General features: G+C 54.3%; 2 protein-coding genes across 2 annotated transcripts; both read right to left on the reverse strand.

Annotated features, from left to right (window-relative positions):
- Positions 1-1242: 1242 nt before the first annotated feature.
- KCNJ14 (potassium inwardly rectifying channel subfamily J member 14) lies at positions 1243-10529 on the reverse strand. The gene is made up of 2 exons (XM_055310285.1): positions 4746-10529; positions 1243-3109 (listed from the first exon to the last, which is right to left on the reverse strand). The coding sequence occupies exons 1-2, from the start codon at positions 5445-5447 to the stop codon at positions 2513-2515; spliced, it is 1299 nt and encodes a 432-aa protein (XP_055166260.1). The 5' UTR covers positions 5448-10529; the 3' UTR covers positions 1243-2512.
- Positions 10530-10632: 103 nt separating this feature from the next.
- On the reverse strand, positions 10633-17010 carry GRWD1 (glutamate rich WD repeat containing 1). Its single transcript, XM_055310283.1, has 7 exons — positions 16693-17010; positions 16372-16489; positions 16059-16215; positions 13683-13896; positions 13402-13544; positions 13049-13246; positions 10633-11604 (listed from the first exon to the last, which is right to left on the reverse strand). The coding sequence occupies exons 1-7, from the start codon at positions 16862-16864 to the stop codon at positions 11287-11289; spliced, it is 1320 nt and encodes a 439-aa protein (XP_055166258.1). The 5' UTR covers positions 16865-17010; the 3' UTR covers positions 10633-11286.
- Between the last annotated feature and the right edge of the window lie 206 nt (positions 17011-17216).

The following is a 17216-nucleotide window of genomic DNA, read 5'->3' on the forward strand; positions in this document are numbered from 1 at the left end:
CTAACTGGGTCTCAGGTAGTGACTGGGCCTTGTCCTCATTTGCTGTCCCTGGGCTAGGCAGGTGGGGACAGATTCAGGGCCAGGACCTGGTTAAGCTGACAGATTAGACACGGAGCCTCTTAATCTCCTCCCTGACCTTTATGAGTGGCCTGGGTCTTGTCCTCCCCTCGTGGAAAGCTAGGGTGTGCCAGCCTGGCCCCATTCTAATTCCTTCCAAGCAGAACCCCCCTCCTGTCCCTTCACCCCTAACTTAACATCCTTCCCCATGCCGGTGTTTCCATTACCCCCACCCCTGTCCCTACCTCAGACACCTGCACTGGGAGAACAGCTAGCTAATTAATCCCATCCGGTTATTAAGTGGGGGATTTTGAAGGATAAAGGGAGGTGGGGAAGCCACAAGCGGGGACCTGGGTTGATGCAGCACTGGGGCAAGCTAATGAGCAATGACAGTGCCTGCCCGCTGTCCTGGGACACGAATGGCAATGTATCCTCCTCCCTGGCACTGGCTCCTTCTGCAGTTGGCTCCCAGCCTGCTGGGCACTTAGTTGGATAACAGTATGGTGGAGGTTGGGGGACAGGCATGAGGAACCAAGCCCCAGAAGCACACTCACCGACACACCACCAGGACTCCCAATGATTTAATCTGGGGCACAGTTCTCCCCCTGAACACATACTTCCTCCTGGCATTCAGAGCTCCCTTTTCCTTTTCCTGTCCCCTAAACTGGAATGGGGCAGGGGGTGGGGGGAGGTTCTGGCCCTTAGCCACCGCCCCCGCTACCCCTTGCCTGCCCTGTCGTTCACACATCCAAGTTCAGAGCTGGCCTCCAAGAGCATCTCCTATCCCAGTTGCCCCTGGAAGGTCATGCATTTCAGGACCAGGGGGAGCTGGGCCAACTATAGCACCTTCACTCCCACCACGAGCCATCCCTTTCAATGAAGTGAGGAATCATCCTGGTGGAAAAGTCCTCGGAGAACTTCAAGTTCCAGTGCCCCATTTTTACAGATGGGGAGATTGAGGCAAGAAGGAGGGGAGTGGTCTGCCCAGATTCAAGCAGTAAGTTGGGGCAGAGTTGGGATTTAGATCAAAGCTTTCTGGATCCTCATAAAGGACTCCATTCTAATCAACTCAAGCTCAGTTTCTAACCCTTTTGTACAAAACATGGCAAAGTATAGATAGATATCTGTATTTATATTATATATATATAATACACATATGTATAACATCTTTAAGAAATAGACACTCATCACTAGGTATAGGTTTCCAGAGCACTGTAGACTCATCAACCTTTGGCCTCTCCCTCTCTTGCCTGACAACCAGCCCTGTATCCACAGGGTCTTGCATGGGCCCTCCCTTTCTAGATCAGCCCAGAAATGCTGCCAATCAAGTCCTGAGTCCACCTCCCAGAACTACCGAGTCCTAGGAGCTGATTCAACTTTCCAGGTTTTAATAATAGACAACTCTGGATCCCTGGAGCCTCGATTCCTTTTGGCATTACAGAACCACAAAGAATCATCGAGGTTCTCAGCTCCACTGGGCAAACTGGAACCAGTAAATCTCAAACATCTAGCATTGCCACTCCTTCCTTGACTCTGTGATCAATCTAGAGCCACAGAATCCTGATTCCTTTGGACATTCTAGAATGGCACTTAAAAAAAAAAAAAAACAAACCCGTGGATTATAAAGAAGCATTGACGATCTCTTTGGTTTGATGTTCTTTCTACAGCCGGTGGTCAGGAGTTATCTAATATCAAGAACTCCCAAGCTGTCACTGTAGCCCTTCCAGAACCACAGACACTCTTTTTTGTGCATTCTAGAAAAATTATTGTTTACTTTCCTTTGTAGGTCGACATTCTAGCTCAAACCTGTTCTAGAACCATGAGTGCTTATCGCTGTGGTCAATCTAGATTCACAGAATCTTAACTCTTGGGCCTTCTGGAACCATAAGGTCTTTTCTTGACCTGCAGTCAACAATCTTTGTCATTGGTTAATAAAGACGATCTTGAATTCCTGGGGCATTCCATAACTCTCCCTCCTTACGTGGTCTAGAAAAAAAAAATAATTTGCTACTTGGTTAGCTGAGTCTAGAAGCAACAGTCCCTTGAATCTTAGGTCAATCCAGACCTACAAACGTAATGTCTGTTGCTGCCCCTGGAGGAAATGTACCACCGATTCCTGACCCTGCTCAACAACCCAACCCAGCCACACAGAGGAATCTAGAACCACCAGTCCTTGTCTCTTGGGTGGTCCAGAATCCTGGATTCCCCAGCTCTGGGGAGACTCAGGCATCAGGCTGATAAAGGGGTCTCGAGAGGGAGCATGGAACACAGAGGAATTAAGATCCAGCATGTCTGTGGTGGGTCCCCTATCCATGGCAGAATTTCACCAGCTAAGAGTTTACCCAGCAGGCCTGTTGGTCTTGGGTAACACCTGCCCCCATCCCAGGAGAGGGCCCTAACTCTCCATCTCTCTATCTCTGGGAAGGGGGTACAAAGAGGGAGACACCAGCTGGCATCATGGGGGCAGGGTCAGTGCCAGGGTTGGTGTGAGTACTTGGGGGCTGGCAATCCCATCTTCTGCCTCCACTCCCTCCCCCTCCTTGGCCTCCTCTTCCTCATCTTCTTCCTGGCAGCAGCTCAGTGCAAGTTCGTTCTCATAACAAAATGCAGCCAGAGAGCCGGGGAAACTAGACTTGGGGCTGTGGGAAGCCCGCTCTGCCTGTTCATCCAACTCCTTGGCGCTGCAGACTGGTGTCCCTGGGACCTCGTAAGTGCGGTGGAAGTGGCGATAGTCAACCTCGTACTGGGAGCCACGCTGGAAGAGGACTGGCTCAAAACGATGGCCCCAGAGCAGCTCCCCAGGGAGGTAGGAGGAGCGACACTGTGTGGTCATGGCCGTGGCCTCAACCATGCCCTCAAGAATGACCACCAGCTCAAAGTCAGCCCGGGCCAGCTCGGCACGTCCTAGTTCATACAGAGGACTGGCAGAGTCGATCTCATGCACGATGGTGATGGGAGACACAAGGAAGATTCGATCAGTGCCACCATCAAAGCCCACGTCCACATCCTGGTGATCCAGTGGTATATACTCACCCTCTGGGGTGACACGAGGCTGTGTCAAGAAGGGAGGGGCCAAAGATAGATTGGCAGGGAGCACGGAGAGGAATGGAGACAGAGGCAAGGAGAGAATGGAATGGAGATGTAGAGAAAGGGGAGAGCAGAAATAGGCAGGGGTCGTGGGGTGAGAACATGGACCCAGAGAGAGAGGGGAATGGAGGCCCAGAGAAGGGTGAGGACAGAGCCAGAGATCAAGAGAGAGAGACAGAGACTCAAAGGGTTCAGGGATAGAAATACAAGAGAGACAAAGAGAGGGGACAGAGGGGCACAATGATATCGGCATCGAGTCACAGAAATCAGCAAGGCAGAGACGAAGTTAAAGAGACAACAGAAGAGTAAAGTCCAAGCAGCAAGTGGAGAGGGAGGAAAAAGAAAAATGGTTTTCAACATATGGCCATTGAGGGATAAATCAAGATGACAACCCATTCAATACTCTCTATTCCACCCCAGCCTTGGGCTAGCCCCTGGGTTATCTATCCCCCACCGACCCAACTACAAGCCCCTCTGCCCCATTATGCATGTGTATGTGTGGGGGCAATTGGCACTTCCCTCCCACATCCCCTCATTGGCTCCATACCCAACCTCCCCAGCCCTGTCAGCGCCCTGCAGACTTCTGGGAGTATCTGAGGGTATCTCTCCTACTCCTGAATCCTAGTCTTGCAGCAAGAAGGAGCCCTCAGATGCTGCTGGGAGTTGTAGTTCCCACCACCATTCTCCCCACCTTCTCTTCAAAGTCCAACCTCACCCCAGGGTTCTTAAATGTCTTTACTTGGGCAAGGACAACTACTGCCCTAGGATTTGGGCAGTTTAACTATAATTTTAGAGAAACACTAAGGCGCCTTTTTCAGGGCACCAGAGGGAGCTCCTACCCCAGGGGCCAATGGGGGTGGTAGTTGTTTTATTTGTCTGTTTTGGTGATATGCTACAAATTTAAGGGTGTTTTCCAGCCCTGGAAGCCTCTGAGCAGGGGACTGATGGGGCCAACTGGGCCACTGAGATGGGGAATGAAGTCTCCCACAAAGGCTGCAAGACTCCTTACCCAGAGGCCACGGAGAATTGTGTTCCATGCCTCTGAAGGTGTGACTTGCACCCCCATCCTTGGCCCTACATCTCCCACAATCCCATAGGGGACTAGCCTCAAGTCACAGGCCATTCTTGGTACTACCATGTAGGCTGGTAATTATAAACCAGAGCCATGGTTTACACCACCCACAAAAATATATCATCTGCTCAGACCATCCCTTCTGGACACCTTCCCCGCCCACAGAGCCTTCTGGAAATTGTAGTTCAGAGCCTTTACAGGCCAGGTGTGGCCTTCTCGGGTCTAGCTAGCTCTCAACCCCACTGGGGGCCCATCCTCAAGCCACAGGAAGTTCTTTATGTCTCAACCCCCGTTTCAAGCCTAGGTCTCCAGTCAGCACAGGTCACAGACCTCCCTTTTGGGTCTCCAGCTCCTCTAACTGATCCGAGGAGCCTCAGGCCACATAGAGGGCGGAAGGGCTCCCCGGCGCGAGACCGCTGGGAATTGTAGTCCACGCGCCCTCCAGGCCCACCGCGCACCCTACCCTCGGGCCTACATCTCCCACAATGCCCCCGCGATGAGCCCCTCCCTTCCGCCCCTGGGCCCGCACCTGCAGCAGCTGGGCCCGCACGTGGGCCTCGACCAGGTGGCTGCGGCGGAGGTTGCCGACGCGCCACATGAGGCAGAGGCGGCGGTCGCGCAGCGCCACGACGGCGTTCTCGCTGAACACAAGCGTCTCGTTGCGCTTCTTGGGTTTGGCCATCTTGGCCATGACGGCGCCCACGACGAAGGCGTCGAGCACGCAGCCGGCGATGCACTGCAGCACCACGGCGGCCACGGCGGCCGGGCACTCCTCGGTGACGCTGCGCACGCCGTAGCCGATGGACGTCTGCGTCTCGAGCGCGAAGAGGAAGGCGGCCAGGAAGCTGGCCACGTGGGAAAAGCAGGGCGCGGGCGGCGGCGGGGCGGCCAGGTCGCCGTGCAGCGAGGCGATGAGCCAGAAGGCCAGGCCGAAGAGCAGCCAGGAGGCGAGGAAGGAGCAGGAGAAGAGCAGGCACATCCAGCGCCAGCGCACGTCCACGCACGTGGTGAACAGGTCGCTCAGGTAGCGCGCGCCCTGGCCGCCCAGGTTCACGAAGCGCACGTTGCAGTGCCCGTCCTTCTTGACGAAGCGCCCGCGGCGCCGCCCGGCCTGCGACGGCGCCCACCCGTTGCGGCACAGCCCCGGCCCGGCCTCCTCCTCGTCGCCGGCGCGGCCCTCCCCTGGCTCCAGGGCGCCGCTAAGGCGGCGCAGGGCCCTGGCCAGGCCCATTGGGCGGGGGCACCCCCTCCACTTGGCCTAGTGGGGGGCGGGCGCCCCAAACCTGCGGAGACGAGAAACGGGTGGCAATGTCAGGGATGCCAGAGACGGTGGGCTCCTCGGCCGGGCATGCACGCTGGGCCATGGTGGCCTCACCTGGCAAGCGGGTGGCATATTACCCACCCTAAAAGTCGGAAGAGTACAGCATCGAGGATGGTGATATCATAGGAGATGCTGGTGTAGCAACAACAGCGACAGAGTCATAGCCATGACCTTATGGCAAGGGCCACGGTAGTTAGAGCAGACGTCTCTACAGCGGCAGACCCTGCTGTGAGCACTTTACATGAATGTGAACATATTTGAACCTAACACCAATGTAGAGGTTATTATCTCCATTTTATAGATGAGAAAACAGAGGCACAAAACTTCTAACTTGCTCAAGGTCGGTGCTGAGTAAACTAAGATTTGGGCGTCAACAAGCCAGAATCGGCAAAGTGGTAACCCTTTGTCAGCACGGAATCCCTATGGAGAGATGAATTGGGGCTCTAGGCCATCCATGGCTCAAAGCAGGCTCACAAAGCACAAGCAACGCAAGGAAAAATGGTGGATGTACTGAAATTCATTAAAATTAAAAACTTTTGAGGGATGCCCCCCACTGGCTCAGTCAGTGGAGCATGGGACTCTTGATCTCAGGGATTTGAGTCTCAGCCCCACGTTGGGTGTAGTGATTGATTGCTTAAAAATAAAGTCTTTAAAAAGTAAAAAAAAAAACAAAAAAAAAACTGTGCTTCAAAGGACACTGTCAGGAAAGTGAAAAGACAACCCACCAATGGAAGAAAATAGATGCAAATCATATATGTAAGAAGTTTATAATATCTAAAGACCTCAATAAGGTAATAACAAAAAGACACCACAATTTAAAAATAGGGAAAGGAGAGGCTCCTGGGTGGCTCAGCCAGTTAAGCATCCAACTCTGTACAACTCTTGGTTTTGGCTTAGGTTGTGGTCTCAAGGGTCTTGAGATCAAGCCCTACATCAGGCTCTGCACTCAGCGTGGAGTCTGCTTAACACTCTCTGCCTCTCCCCTCTGTGCTGTTTCAAATAAATCTTTAAAAAAAAAAACAGGCAAAGAATCTGAAGAGACATTTCTCTAAGAAAAATATACAATGAGAGACACATAAAAAAATGTTCAACGTCATTAGCCATCAGGGAAATGCAAATAAAAACTACGAGACACTATTTTCCACCCACTTGGGAAGACAACAAGTGTTGGCAAGGATGTGGAGAAGTTGGCCCCCTTGAATGCTTCTGGCGGCATATAAAGTGGTGCAGCTGTTTTGCAAAACCATCTGGCAGTTTCTTAAATGGTTAAACATAATTACCCTATGACCCAGCAATTCCAAGTCTAGGTATCTACTCAGGATAAAACAAATGTCCAAACACTTGTACACAAATGCTCCTAATAGTATTGGTCGAGATTGCCAAAAGATGGAAACAACCCAAATAGCCATCAACTGATAAATAAATGTGGTATATCCACATGATGAAGTACTACTTAGTAATAAAAAAAATGAAGCACTAACATGTTACAACCTGGACAAACCCTGAAAACATCATGGTAAGTGAAGCCAGATGCAGAAGACCACATATTGGGGCATATTGAGCCACTGGGTGGCTCAGTTGATTAAGCATCTGACTCTTGGTTTTGGCTGAGGTTTGATCTCAGGGTCGTGAGATGGAGCCCCAAGTCAGGCTCTATGCTGAGCACAGTTTCTGCGTAAGACTTTCTTTTCCTCTGCTCCTCCATCTCCCTCAAATAAATCTTAAAAAAAAAAAAAAGACCACATATTGCCTACTTTCATTTATATTGAAATCTGCACATTGAGAAAGGAGACTAGTGGTACCCAGGGCTGGGGAGATGCAGGATGTGGGGAGTGATAGCCAGAGGACATGGGTTTTCCTGCTGGGGTGATGCAAATATTCTAAAATTGACTGTGGTGATGGTGGCACAACTCCATGAAAATACTAAAAAACACAGTGAATTATACACTTTAATGTGTCAGCTTTATTTTATCTGAATTATGTAGTTTTTTTTTTTTTTTTCAAATTTTAAGTAATCTTTACACCCAACATGGGGTTCGAATGCATGAGCTGGAGAGATAGAGTGCCATGCTCCACGACTGAGCCAGCCAGGTGCCCCTTTCCTAACATATTTCAATGAAGCTGTTTAAAAAAAGGCCCAAGCTCAGCCCTGACCCTCAGATCTTCGGCAAATCTAACCAGTTTCTTCAACGGTAAAAGGGGGGATTTGAGGTTAGGAAGTGTCTTCCAGTCATCTAGATCAAGGACTCAGTCCTGTCTTAGTTGCTGGCCAACTATGTGTTCTGGAACCACTGGCTTCATTTTCTGGAGCCTCATTTGTGGAAAGATCCTGGGATTTTGAATTGGGCAGTTCTAGGGTGAATCTGAGCCCTGTCACTTACTGACTTTAGGAGTGGTGGCAAGTCACCTCAGCTCCCTCATCTGGGAAGTGGAATCTCAGCGACTCAACAGGATGGGAGAGAGATGAGGGAGAGTGGGGCATGGATGGGGACCTCATCACCCCACATCCAGCAGCTGTGGAGGAGAGACTTCGAGGGCCCATCTGGACTAGGGGTTAGATATTCGGCTATCACGTCCATCGGTATTTACCAAGCACCTAATGTACTGTGTGCACCCTGCACCAGGCTCTGGGATCCTCACAGGCTTCTGGACAAGGCCAGAGGTGCTCAAACGGAGAGGGCTGTTGACTGATACCAGTTTCAACATCAGTGGGTCCAGCACACCTCCCTTGTCCCCCACCCTGGTCACTGAGCTCTGCACCTGCTGCCTATAACCACCTGGACATGCTGCATTCTGAGGACACAAAAGTTGTGGTTTAGGTCAGAGTGGACTGGGCCTGTGTTGAGCATCTGCGATATACCCCAATCTTGACTCTTTTCTTACCCTCAACAATCCTGGGAGTTGGGAACTCATTCTTCCAAAAAGGGGTTAACTGAGGCTACATACTGAAGGGGACAGCTTTGAATCCAGGCCCTGACCCCTGCATGTGTAGCCCCCTCTGTCAGTAAGTCTCCACTATGTGCTGGTCCCACCAGGGGCCAACAGGGTAGGGGAGGTGGGCCCCAGGCTGGGTCCTCCCACACCTGCTCACTCATGTCTAATCACAACCCTTAGATGCAAGGGGCTTTGTTTTCCACAGTAAACTTTGTCTCAGTCTCCTCAGCTGAACAGTAGAAGCCCTGAACTCCCCCCAGGGTCCTCAGGTGCCAAAGCCCAAGTGACAAACCACAGACCTCGGGGGGGGGGGGATTCATTTCCTGAGCACCTACCATGTCCTGGGCTTTGCCTGAGCTCAGGGGATGCCCAAAGCCCACCCACAGACTCCACAACACCCCACTGCTCACCTCACTTCGACTGTCCAGGACGCTGGGAAGATCACTGCCCCACTTCACAGGGTGGGGAATAGGCTCGGACACCTGGCCAGACCCACACAGTGCTGAGGGTAGGGTGCCAGGTCGGGTCCTGAGCCTTTCCAACGCAGGGCTCTGCGTCAGTCCCCACCTAGGCCCTGTGAGGCGGAAGTGACCTTGTCCATTTCACAAATTAGATGGGGGCTTTCACCTCCAGAGGGCCCTGTCTGTGTCCAATGGGGCCCAGCTCACAGAGGGTGGGTGGGACACGGGTTCAAGCACCCTCCTTCACCCCCCCTGCAGGAAGGCAGGACAGGAGGGAAAAGGATCCAGAGCCTGAAGCCCTCCCCCATCCTCCCCCTGACCTGCCAGAGCAGCTTAATGTTTCCATATAAAGGAGACACGGGGCTTAAGGTGTGTCAACTTGGTGTCAAAGTCACTGTCTAATCTGAGGCCAAGAAGCTCCACCCCCGGGCCCCCGCCTCCCTTCCCCCTCAAAAAGCACTTTCACACTCTTCTGGAGACCCTGGCTATCCACCCCCACCCCCAACAACAGGGCCTGAACAGCAGGTTGAGGGGCAGAGATTGACAGGGCAGGAGAGCAGGGGGGCGTCGGGACACAGTCTGAACAAAGACAGAGGCTTGGAGTGGACAGGAAGGGCGCTGAGGGAGGCAGAGGGACGACAGATCCCACAGGCAGGGAAGCAGAGAGAGGACAGATGCCCAGAGGGAGCAGGACAGAGACAAGGGGGTGGTCAGAGACACAGTGGGAGGGGACAGGAGAGACAGGCAGACTAGTAGCAGCTGGGATGGGGAGATGATGCATCAGGAAATGGGAAGACAGGGAGCCAGAGCTGGGGACAGAGACAGGGTGAGAGAGGCTCACGATGACAGGGATGAAGGGGCAGAAGGCAGATGGAGATGGGGTCAGAGATGGAGGCGCCTGACGGGGGTGGGGTGGGGGAGAGGTTGCTCTGGGGCTGGAATCGGTCACTGAAGGGGAAGCAGGACCTTCCTGGGGGACAGCAAAGACAGGGAATGTGGGGTGGAGGGGCCCTAGCAAGGAGGGTGTGGGGGGAGGTGGGATGGTCTCAGCCCAGGACCTCTGCATGGAGGCACGTACCTGGTGGGGCAGCCCACCCCCATGCCCTCCGCTGGGGGATCCTCTGCTAGGGCCACAGGGAGGCCCCCGTGGGTGCTGAGGGGCAGCAGTATGTCCTGGGCCCCAGGGGCCTTGTGCTGGGCGCCCGACCTGTGTCCACAGGCGGATCAGAGGCCTGGCTGAGGGGGGGCAGGGGGTGGGGCCAGCCCAGAGCCGCAGAGGGGGAGCCAGGGAGGATGGCCAGGCAGGGCAGCTGGGCCGCAGCCCAAGCAGGCTGGAGAGGAGACGCGGTGAAGAAACGGGAGGGGGGAGGGGGATAGGGAGACACGGGGAGATAGGGACAGAGGAGGGAACAGAAGGGGAGAAAGGGGACAGCGGCAGGACAGAAAAATGGGCTCCTCAGTTCCCTTTGAGATGACGACTTCAAAAGCCCAGGGACACAGGTGAGCCACCCCTCCAGAGACCTGGACTGGGCTCCATGTGAATAAAATTCAGGGTGGGGTGTACAAACAGCACCCAATGGGCAGGGAGACCCCATGAAGCAGGGATTCTCGGTGGCCTCTGGACAGCTGGGAACCTGGGTCCCACATCCTCCTCCCCTTTCTTCATAGGGAAGCAGCCAACAGGATGAGTCTCACATACATCAGGCCTCATTCTGGTCCTTTACTGCCTTGGGGGCCCTGGACCTCCTTCCCTGCACATCGCTTGCCTGGGATGCAGGAGGGAGGAAGACCCATACAGCCCCCTACCCCCACCCCTCGGAAGTCCTGGCCAAACCCTGTTGGCTGGAAGTGGGGACAAAACCAGATTCTGCTGGAAGAACCCACCCTTCAACCTTGGCTGGGCCCACTGTAAAGTGCTCTGAGTTCTCCGGGGCGGGGAGGCCAGTGGCCAAAACTGGGTCCTGTAAGCGAGAGGTCAAAGCCTGACAGCAATATCCACAGCAATGCTGGCCACACTGGCCCACCTGGGAAAGAGGCCAACAGGTCCTGGGACAGGTTGAGGGGGGAGGGGTATGGCCGGAGCCAAACCCAAATCTTTCCACCGGAGGGGGCACAGGAGTCAAACCAAGCCCTCTGGCTGGAAGGCTCCCTGAACCAAACCAGGTAGTTTTACAGTCATGGGTTGACCCAGATGCATGGGCAAGAGGGGTCAGGGGACCAAACTAAGTCCTTTCCAAGAACAGCACGTCAAACAGAATCCATCGCGGCAGCTCACTGGTCCAGTGAAGCCTGACTCTGGGAGGAGAGAGGCTCAGCAGGTCTGCAGGGCCGTCCCGGCCGTGGCGGCCGCCTCCTCAGACACTGATGGTGCGGAAGACTGTGAAGCCTGACAGGGCGGTGCTAACGAGGACCCCGGGACACTGTGGATGCCAGTGCAACTCCTTCAGGTCTGTCTCGCCCTGGTGCACGAACAGCAGCTGCTGGGGAAGGTCCGCCAGCCCAGGGTCGGTCTCCGTGTCGCCTGCCTCGGGGTCCCGTTCAACTGCCAGGTCCCACTGTGTGATCTGGTTGTCTGCCCCTGAAGCTGCGAAGACTCCGCTGTCCTGGGGGTGCCACTCGACAGAGGTGATGGGGGCCACGTGCTGCTTGAAGGTGGCCACCGGGGAGCCGGACTATGGGAAGAGGGGAGTCAGGGGCTCTGGACACCTCAGCCTGACTCCCAGGGAGCCCTCACCACTCTCCAGCCTTGGGGGTTCCACTGGGGCCCCACCCCTGGGACTTGCACAAGCCCAGGTTCTCTGAAAGGGGCAGAGGCCCAAGTACATCTGGTAATAGAGGCATAATATCCTAGGGGCTGTGGGAACTGGGGTTTCACCTGCCAAGCCCTTCCAGCTCCAGGTCACAAAGTCCCCACCACAGGTCCTCCCTGGACATGCCTCAGGTTCCCTTCCTATAAAGGGGGTGGTTCTCGGGGGCCCCCAGAGTGGCTCAGTCATTTAAGTGCAGACCCTTGGTTTCAGCTCATGATTTCAGGGTTGTGAGATCAAGCCCCACGTCAGGTTCTGTGCTCAGTGTGGAGTCTGTTTGAGATTCTCTCTCCCTCTCTGCCCTTCACCCCACTCATACTCACTCTCTCTCCAAATAAATCTTTTTTTTTTTAAAGATTTTATTTATTTAATCATTAGAGATACAGAGAGAGGCAGAGACACAGGCAGAGGGAGAAGCAGACTCCATGCAGGGAGCATGATGCAGGACTTGATCCCAGAACCCTGGGATCACCATCTGAGCCAAAGGCAGACGCTCAACCACTGAGTCACCCAGGCATCCCTAAATAAGTAAATCTTTAAAAAGGAGGGGAATAGTGGTTCTCAAACTGCTCTCTCCCTACTGATTCTATGAAGGCCTTAAAGAAAACAGAACCATAGCTCCCAGGGTCCAGAAAGAAAGAAAAAGCAGCACTTCTGCTAACTCAAAGGTGCAGTTGAGGACCGGAATCTCTCTAAACTGGAGAAGTAGTTCCAAAGTCCCAATGGCCAATCAACTTGGCCATGGAACCTGGCCCTACACCTGCCTTGGGGGCTGGAACCGGTTTCTAGAAGGTTCCTCAGAGCTGACGCTATAGAAATCCTTATACCTGAGGAGAGAGAAGATGCAATGTCTCATGTCCAGAGCCCCTCCTATCTCTATAGTCAGTTGTCACTGGGTGTGATGTCACATCTGTCCCTGTCCTTCCTGTACCTGTTTCCTCTCCTGCAATGAGCGATGTGGGCTCCGATTCTCAGCTGATTCCACAAAGCTCACTAACATAAAGTCTACAGCTCGCTGAGACTCCAGAAGCCCTGGGCCACGTGGCCAGCTGCTCTGCTCGCCAGCGGGTAGATGGGAATGGGGAGTCTCTGCTGGTACCTGGCCGCTCGTCTCCTGTCACCTCTCCAGCTGGGGGGGTGTGTGTGTCAAGCCACCCTCCACCAGGAACAGCCTTTTCCTGCTGAGCCCTGTTCCTCATCTGCACCCCAAAAGGGCTGGACCCCAACTCGACAGGCCCTCCCAGCTCCGGTGTAAACAAGCACCTAAAGAAGGGAAGCCTGCAAATCCCAGGGCCTGCTGGGAAAATACCTTGAACTGCCTCAGGTCCCAGATCTTGAGGGCTCCATCGTCCCCGCCGCTGAGCAGGAAGGGTTCCCGGCGGCTCCAGTTGATGACATTAACATCTCCATCATGGGCAGAGGTGGTGGTGAGCATGCAAGCCTTGCTGGGGGCAGCCCGGATGTCCCAGATGCGAATGGAAGCATCAGCCGAGCAGGAGGCGAACACCTAGACAAGGCAGGGCCTGGGTGACCTCGGCGTACCTGCCACCCCAGCCTGGACCCCAAGGACGACTAGCAATGGACTAGTGCCCCCTCACTATGCCTAGCTCCTATCCCATCCTCCTTCAAGGCCCAGGAGTCCAGACCACCAGCCCCCCTCACCGTGTCCTCAGTTGGGGACCACTGTAGGTCCTCCACAGAGCGTGTGTGGCCCATAAATGGCCGCTGGTCCACATGCCAGGAGCCACCATCCGTTGGCGTCCAGAGGTGGATGTTCTTCTGGCAGTCTCCGGTCAGCAGGCGCCCTGGAAACGGAGTCAGGAAAGTATCAGGGCCCAGCTGGCCACAGCTCCCTCTTCTCCAGCAGTTTTAGCCCCCACCTTCCCTACAGATCCTGTTCCCTCTCACACCCCCAGGACCAACTGTGCACCCCAGGGACTCACCAGACACCCGGGGGGACCAGTCAAGAGCAAAGCCCTCGCCCATGTGGCCAGCAAAGGTGAAGATGGGCTTGACACGGGCCTGCTCATCCCGGAGGAAAGTCGCCAAGGCCTGGGGATCATCCACCACCTGCAAGAGCCGCCGCAGGGCAAACACCTCCACCTGGCCCTTCTCTGACCATATACCAGCCACCGGCTCCTCGCCCAGCCAGGATACCTGCAGGGGAAGGGACAGGAGGCTCAGGGTGGTGACCACAGCTCCTCACAGTTCCAAGAAGCAGAACTACAGTCCCAGGGCTAGGACTCCAGCTCCCAGAAGCCTTGGTGGGGACAAAAATCACAGCCTGCAAGATCAGCTTGGTACCTGGGACAACTTCCCATTCTATGTAGAGGCATTCCACCAACCCTTGGAAGGGGTGGGAGGTGCTCAGACTACCAGTCCTTGTAACCCTCTAAATGTTGGTGAGTCACCGGCCATCATCCTTGGCTCTCTTTGCCCTGTACATCTGCTCACTAGAAGATCCCATTCAGCCTCAAGGTTTCCAGTGGTCCCTACTCTTGACCTCTCCTCAGCTCTAAGCTCCTACCACACTGACTGTTCAGATGGATCCAAAACCGAGCTCCTGATTGCCATCTGCAACCTCCTCCACCCTGGGGCTCCCCGCCTTGGGCCCCAGACTGGGGGACTCATTGATTTGTCTTTTCCTCTTTACACCCACCTGGTGCTAACTACGCTCAAAATGCACCACTTCCAACTCCCCCGACCTCTACTGTAGCCACTCCTGCTAGTCCTGTCCTCCTTTCCCTGCAATATGGCTCCCCCACAGGGCTGTCCTTCTGCCCTCACCTCTCTGCAGTCTATTCTAAATAGAGCAGTCAGAGGAATCTCTTCAAAACACAAGTCAGATCCTGGGGCGCCTGGGTGGCTCAGTTAAGCATTCGACTCTCCATCTCAGCTCAGGTCATGACCTCAGGGTCCTGAGTTCGAGATCCGAGTTGGGCTTTGCACTTGGTGTGAAGCCTGCTTAAGACTCTCTCTGTCAGGGATCCCTGAGTGGCTCAGCGGTTTAGTGCCGCCTTCATCTCCAGGATCGAGTCCTGCACCGGGCTCCCTGCATGGAGCCTGCTTCTCCCTCTGCCTGTGTCTCTGCCTCTCTCATAAATAAATAAATAAATAAAATCTTAAAAAAAATTCTCTCTTTCTCAAAAATAAACTCAAAAACCCCCCCAATGGTTCCCAATTTCTCCCCAAGTAAAAGCCAAGTCCTTACATCAGCCAACAAGCCCCATCCAACCCATCACCTCCTTTTTGCCCACCCCTCAATGCTGTCACTCTCCTGTCGTCCATTTGCACTGGTTTCCTTGCCTTCCCTTGAACTCCCTCCAACACACCAAGTTTGCCACAGAGCCCTGGTACTTTGTTCCCTCTGCCTATAAACCCTTTCGGGGATGCCTGGGTGGTTCAGTGGTTGAGCATCTGCCTTCAGCTCAGGGCGTGATCTAGGGTCCTGGGATCGAGTCCCCCTTCGGGCTCCCCTCAGGGAGCCTACTTCTCCCTCTGCCTCTGCCTCTGCCCCTCTCTCTGTGTCTCTTATGAATAAATAAATGAAATCTTTAAAAATAAACAAACCCTTTCTGGACAAGAGATCTTTGGCTCATTCCCTCACTTCCTGTGGGTGTCTGTTCGAATGGCAGCTTATCCCAAATACCTCCCTGACTGCACTATTTAAGATAGCCAATCCCCTCTAGGAACATCCCAATTCCCCCACCTTGCTTTGACTCTCCTCCACAGCACTCGGCACCTGTAGATGTGCTGCACATTTACTCAGCCTCCTCTTGTTCCCTTTTCCACTGGCATGCAAGTTTCGCAAAACCAGAGACCTTTTGCTCTGTCAAATCTCCGGTGCCTGACGTGGTAACACGCAAATGGGAACCCACAGCAAGGACTATGGGCCATGCGCCGCCCTAAGTGCTGTCCATACATCATCTGATCAAATCTACGCATCAGCCTGCTCAGAAGGTGCTGTAACTCAGCAGCACAAAAGTGACCCCACAGCCCAGGACAGTTCTTGGGCAGTGACAGAAAATACACATCTCTACGCTACAATGAGGTGCTGTCTCTAGGCACCTGAAATAACCATATGTTTTCCATTTTACCTTCCAGTCAGTTCCATCAGGCAAATTTTGCAATCAATGTTCCCCATTTTACTGAAGAGGAAAGAACCTGAAAAACAGCCCCATGTTGCTCCTAGCATAGGAACAATGAATTCGTATATACAATTACATGTCAGGAGCTTTTCTAAAAGCTAAAAAGCATGGATAAGGGGGTTGGCAGGGGAGGTCAGAGAATTTACAGTAGGCTCCTGGGACGGTATCTACCCGGACTCGGTTGATGCCGCCATAGTGGGGCACCATAGCCAGCTCCAGCTGAGGCTTCCGATCTTCTTCATCCTCTTCGTCTTCCTCCTCATCATCACTGCCCTCTGATGGCGGGGGCTTTATCCCATGCAGATTATGCATCCGAAGCATCATCAGTCTGCGGGAAAGCGTGGCGTGAGTGAGGCACTGGATGCCAGGATCCTTAGGACGGAGGGAGGAGAGAAGCTGGAAACCCCAACTTCTAGATCTTGGTGGGAGGGGAAGCTGGGGGCTCAGACTCTTGGTCCTAAATAAAACCTCGGGTCTCACTCACCTGTTGCTCTGCGCGCTCTCCGCCTGGGTCCCAGCACACAGGTAAAGCGTAAGAGGAAGCTCTGTCCGGTTGTCTCCCAGGTGATCCCGGATTATGTCGAAGCTAAGACACGGAGCTCCTGGGGACAGAAAAAGGGGTTGGGAAATTAGGATGGGCCAGAGATCTCAGTTCTCTCGCGTGTGATGCTTTCACCCTTCTGATGCCTCAGTGTTCTTCTCAGAGTGCCTCGTAAGTTAAATACTCAGGACCAGCCCCGCTCAGGACTCAAGATTCCGGTCCCCTCCTAACTCAGGACCCAGGAGTCCTGGTGCCCGGCCCTACCGGTCTGCGCTCGGTGGTACAGCACGTAGGCCTCCTCGTCCATGACCAGCTCCTCTCCTTCGCGCAGCGGCGGTCCGCGGCCAGGCAGGTAGACCTGGGAAGAGCCGCTGGACTCGGCTTCCATGGGTTCCCCGGTTTCACACGTGCGCGTTTTACCATTGGGCGCCGCCATCTTCGAACCCTCTCACCGCCGGCGCGAGGTACGGACGTCACTTCCGGGTTGCGGTTTCCTCCTTTAGACATCCGCCCGGCTGCACGGTTGCCTTGGAAACCTCCCAGCTCACCAATTAAGAGGGCGCCGGGGAGAGGGTGAAGGAGATCTAAGGTAACGGCGTCCCAGCCTAGCGACCGAGGCCTGCGGGTTCGGAGACTCTACACCCTTCGCGTGACTTTGCGGCGCTTTTCCGCAGAGCAGTGGCAAGGCCTCCTGGGAGTTGTAGTTCTGTACGAGGCCAGTTTTCTCCTGCTGGAGGAGTTCCGAGCCCCGACGCCATCTTCCACCTTTGACTCCCAGCGCTTCCTTT

Source organism: Nyctereutes procyonoides, unplaced genomic scaffold (genome assembly GCF_905146905.1).
Source record: "Nyctereutes procyonoides isolate TBG_1078 unplaced genomic scaffold, NYPRO_anot_genome, whole genome shotgun sequence".
NCBI classification, from domain to species: domain Eukaryota; kingdom Metazoa; phylum Chordata; class Mammalia; order Carnivora; family Canidae; genus Nyctereutes; species Nyctereutes procyonoides.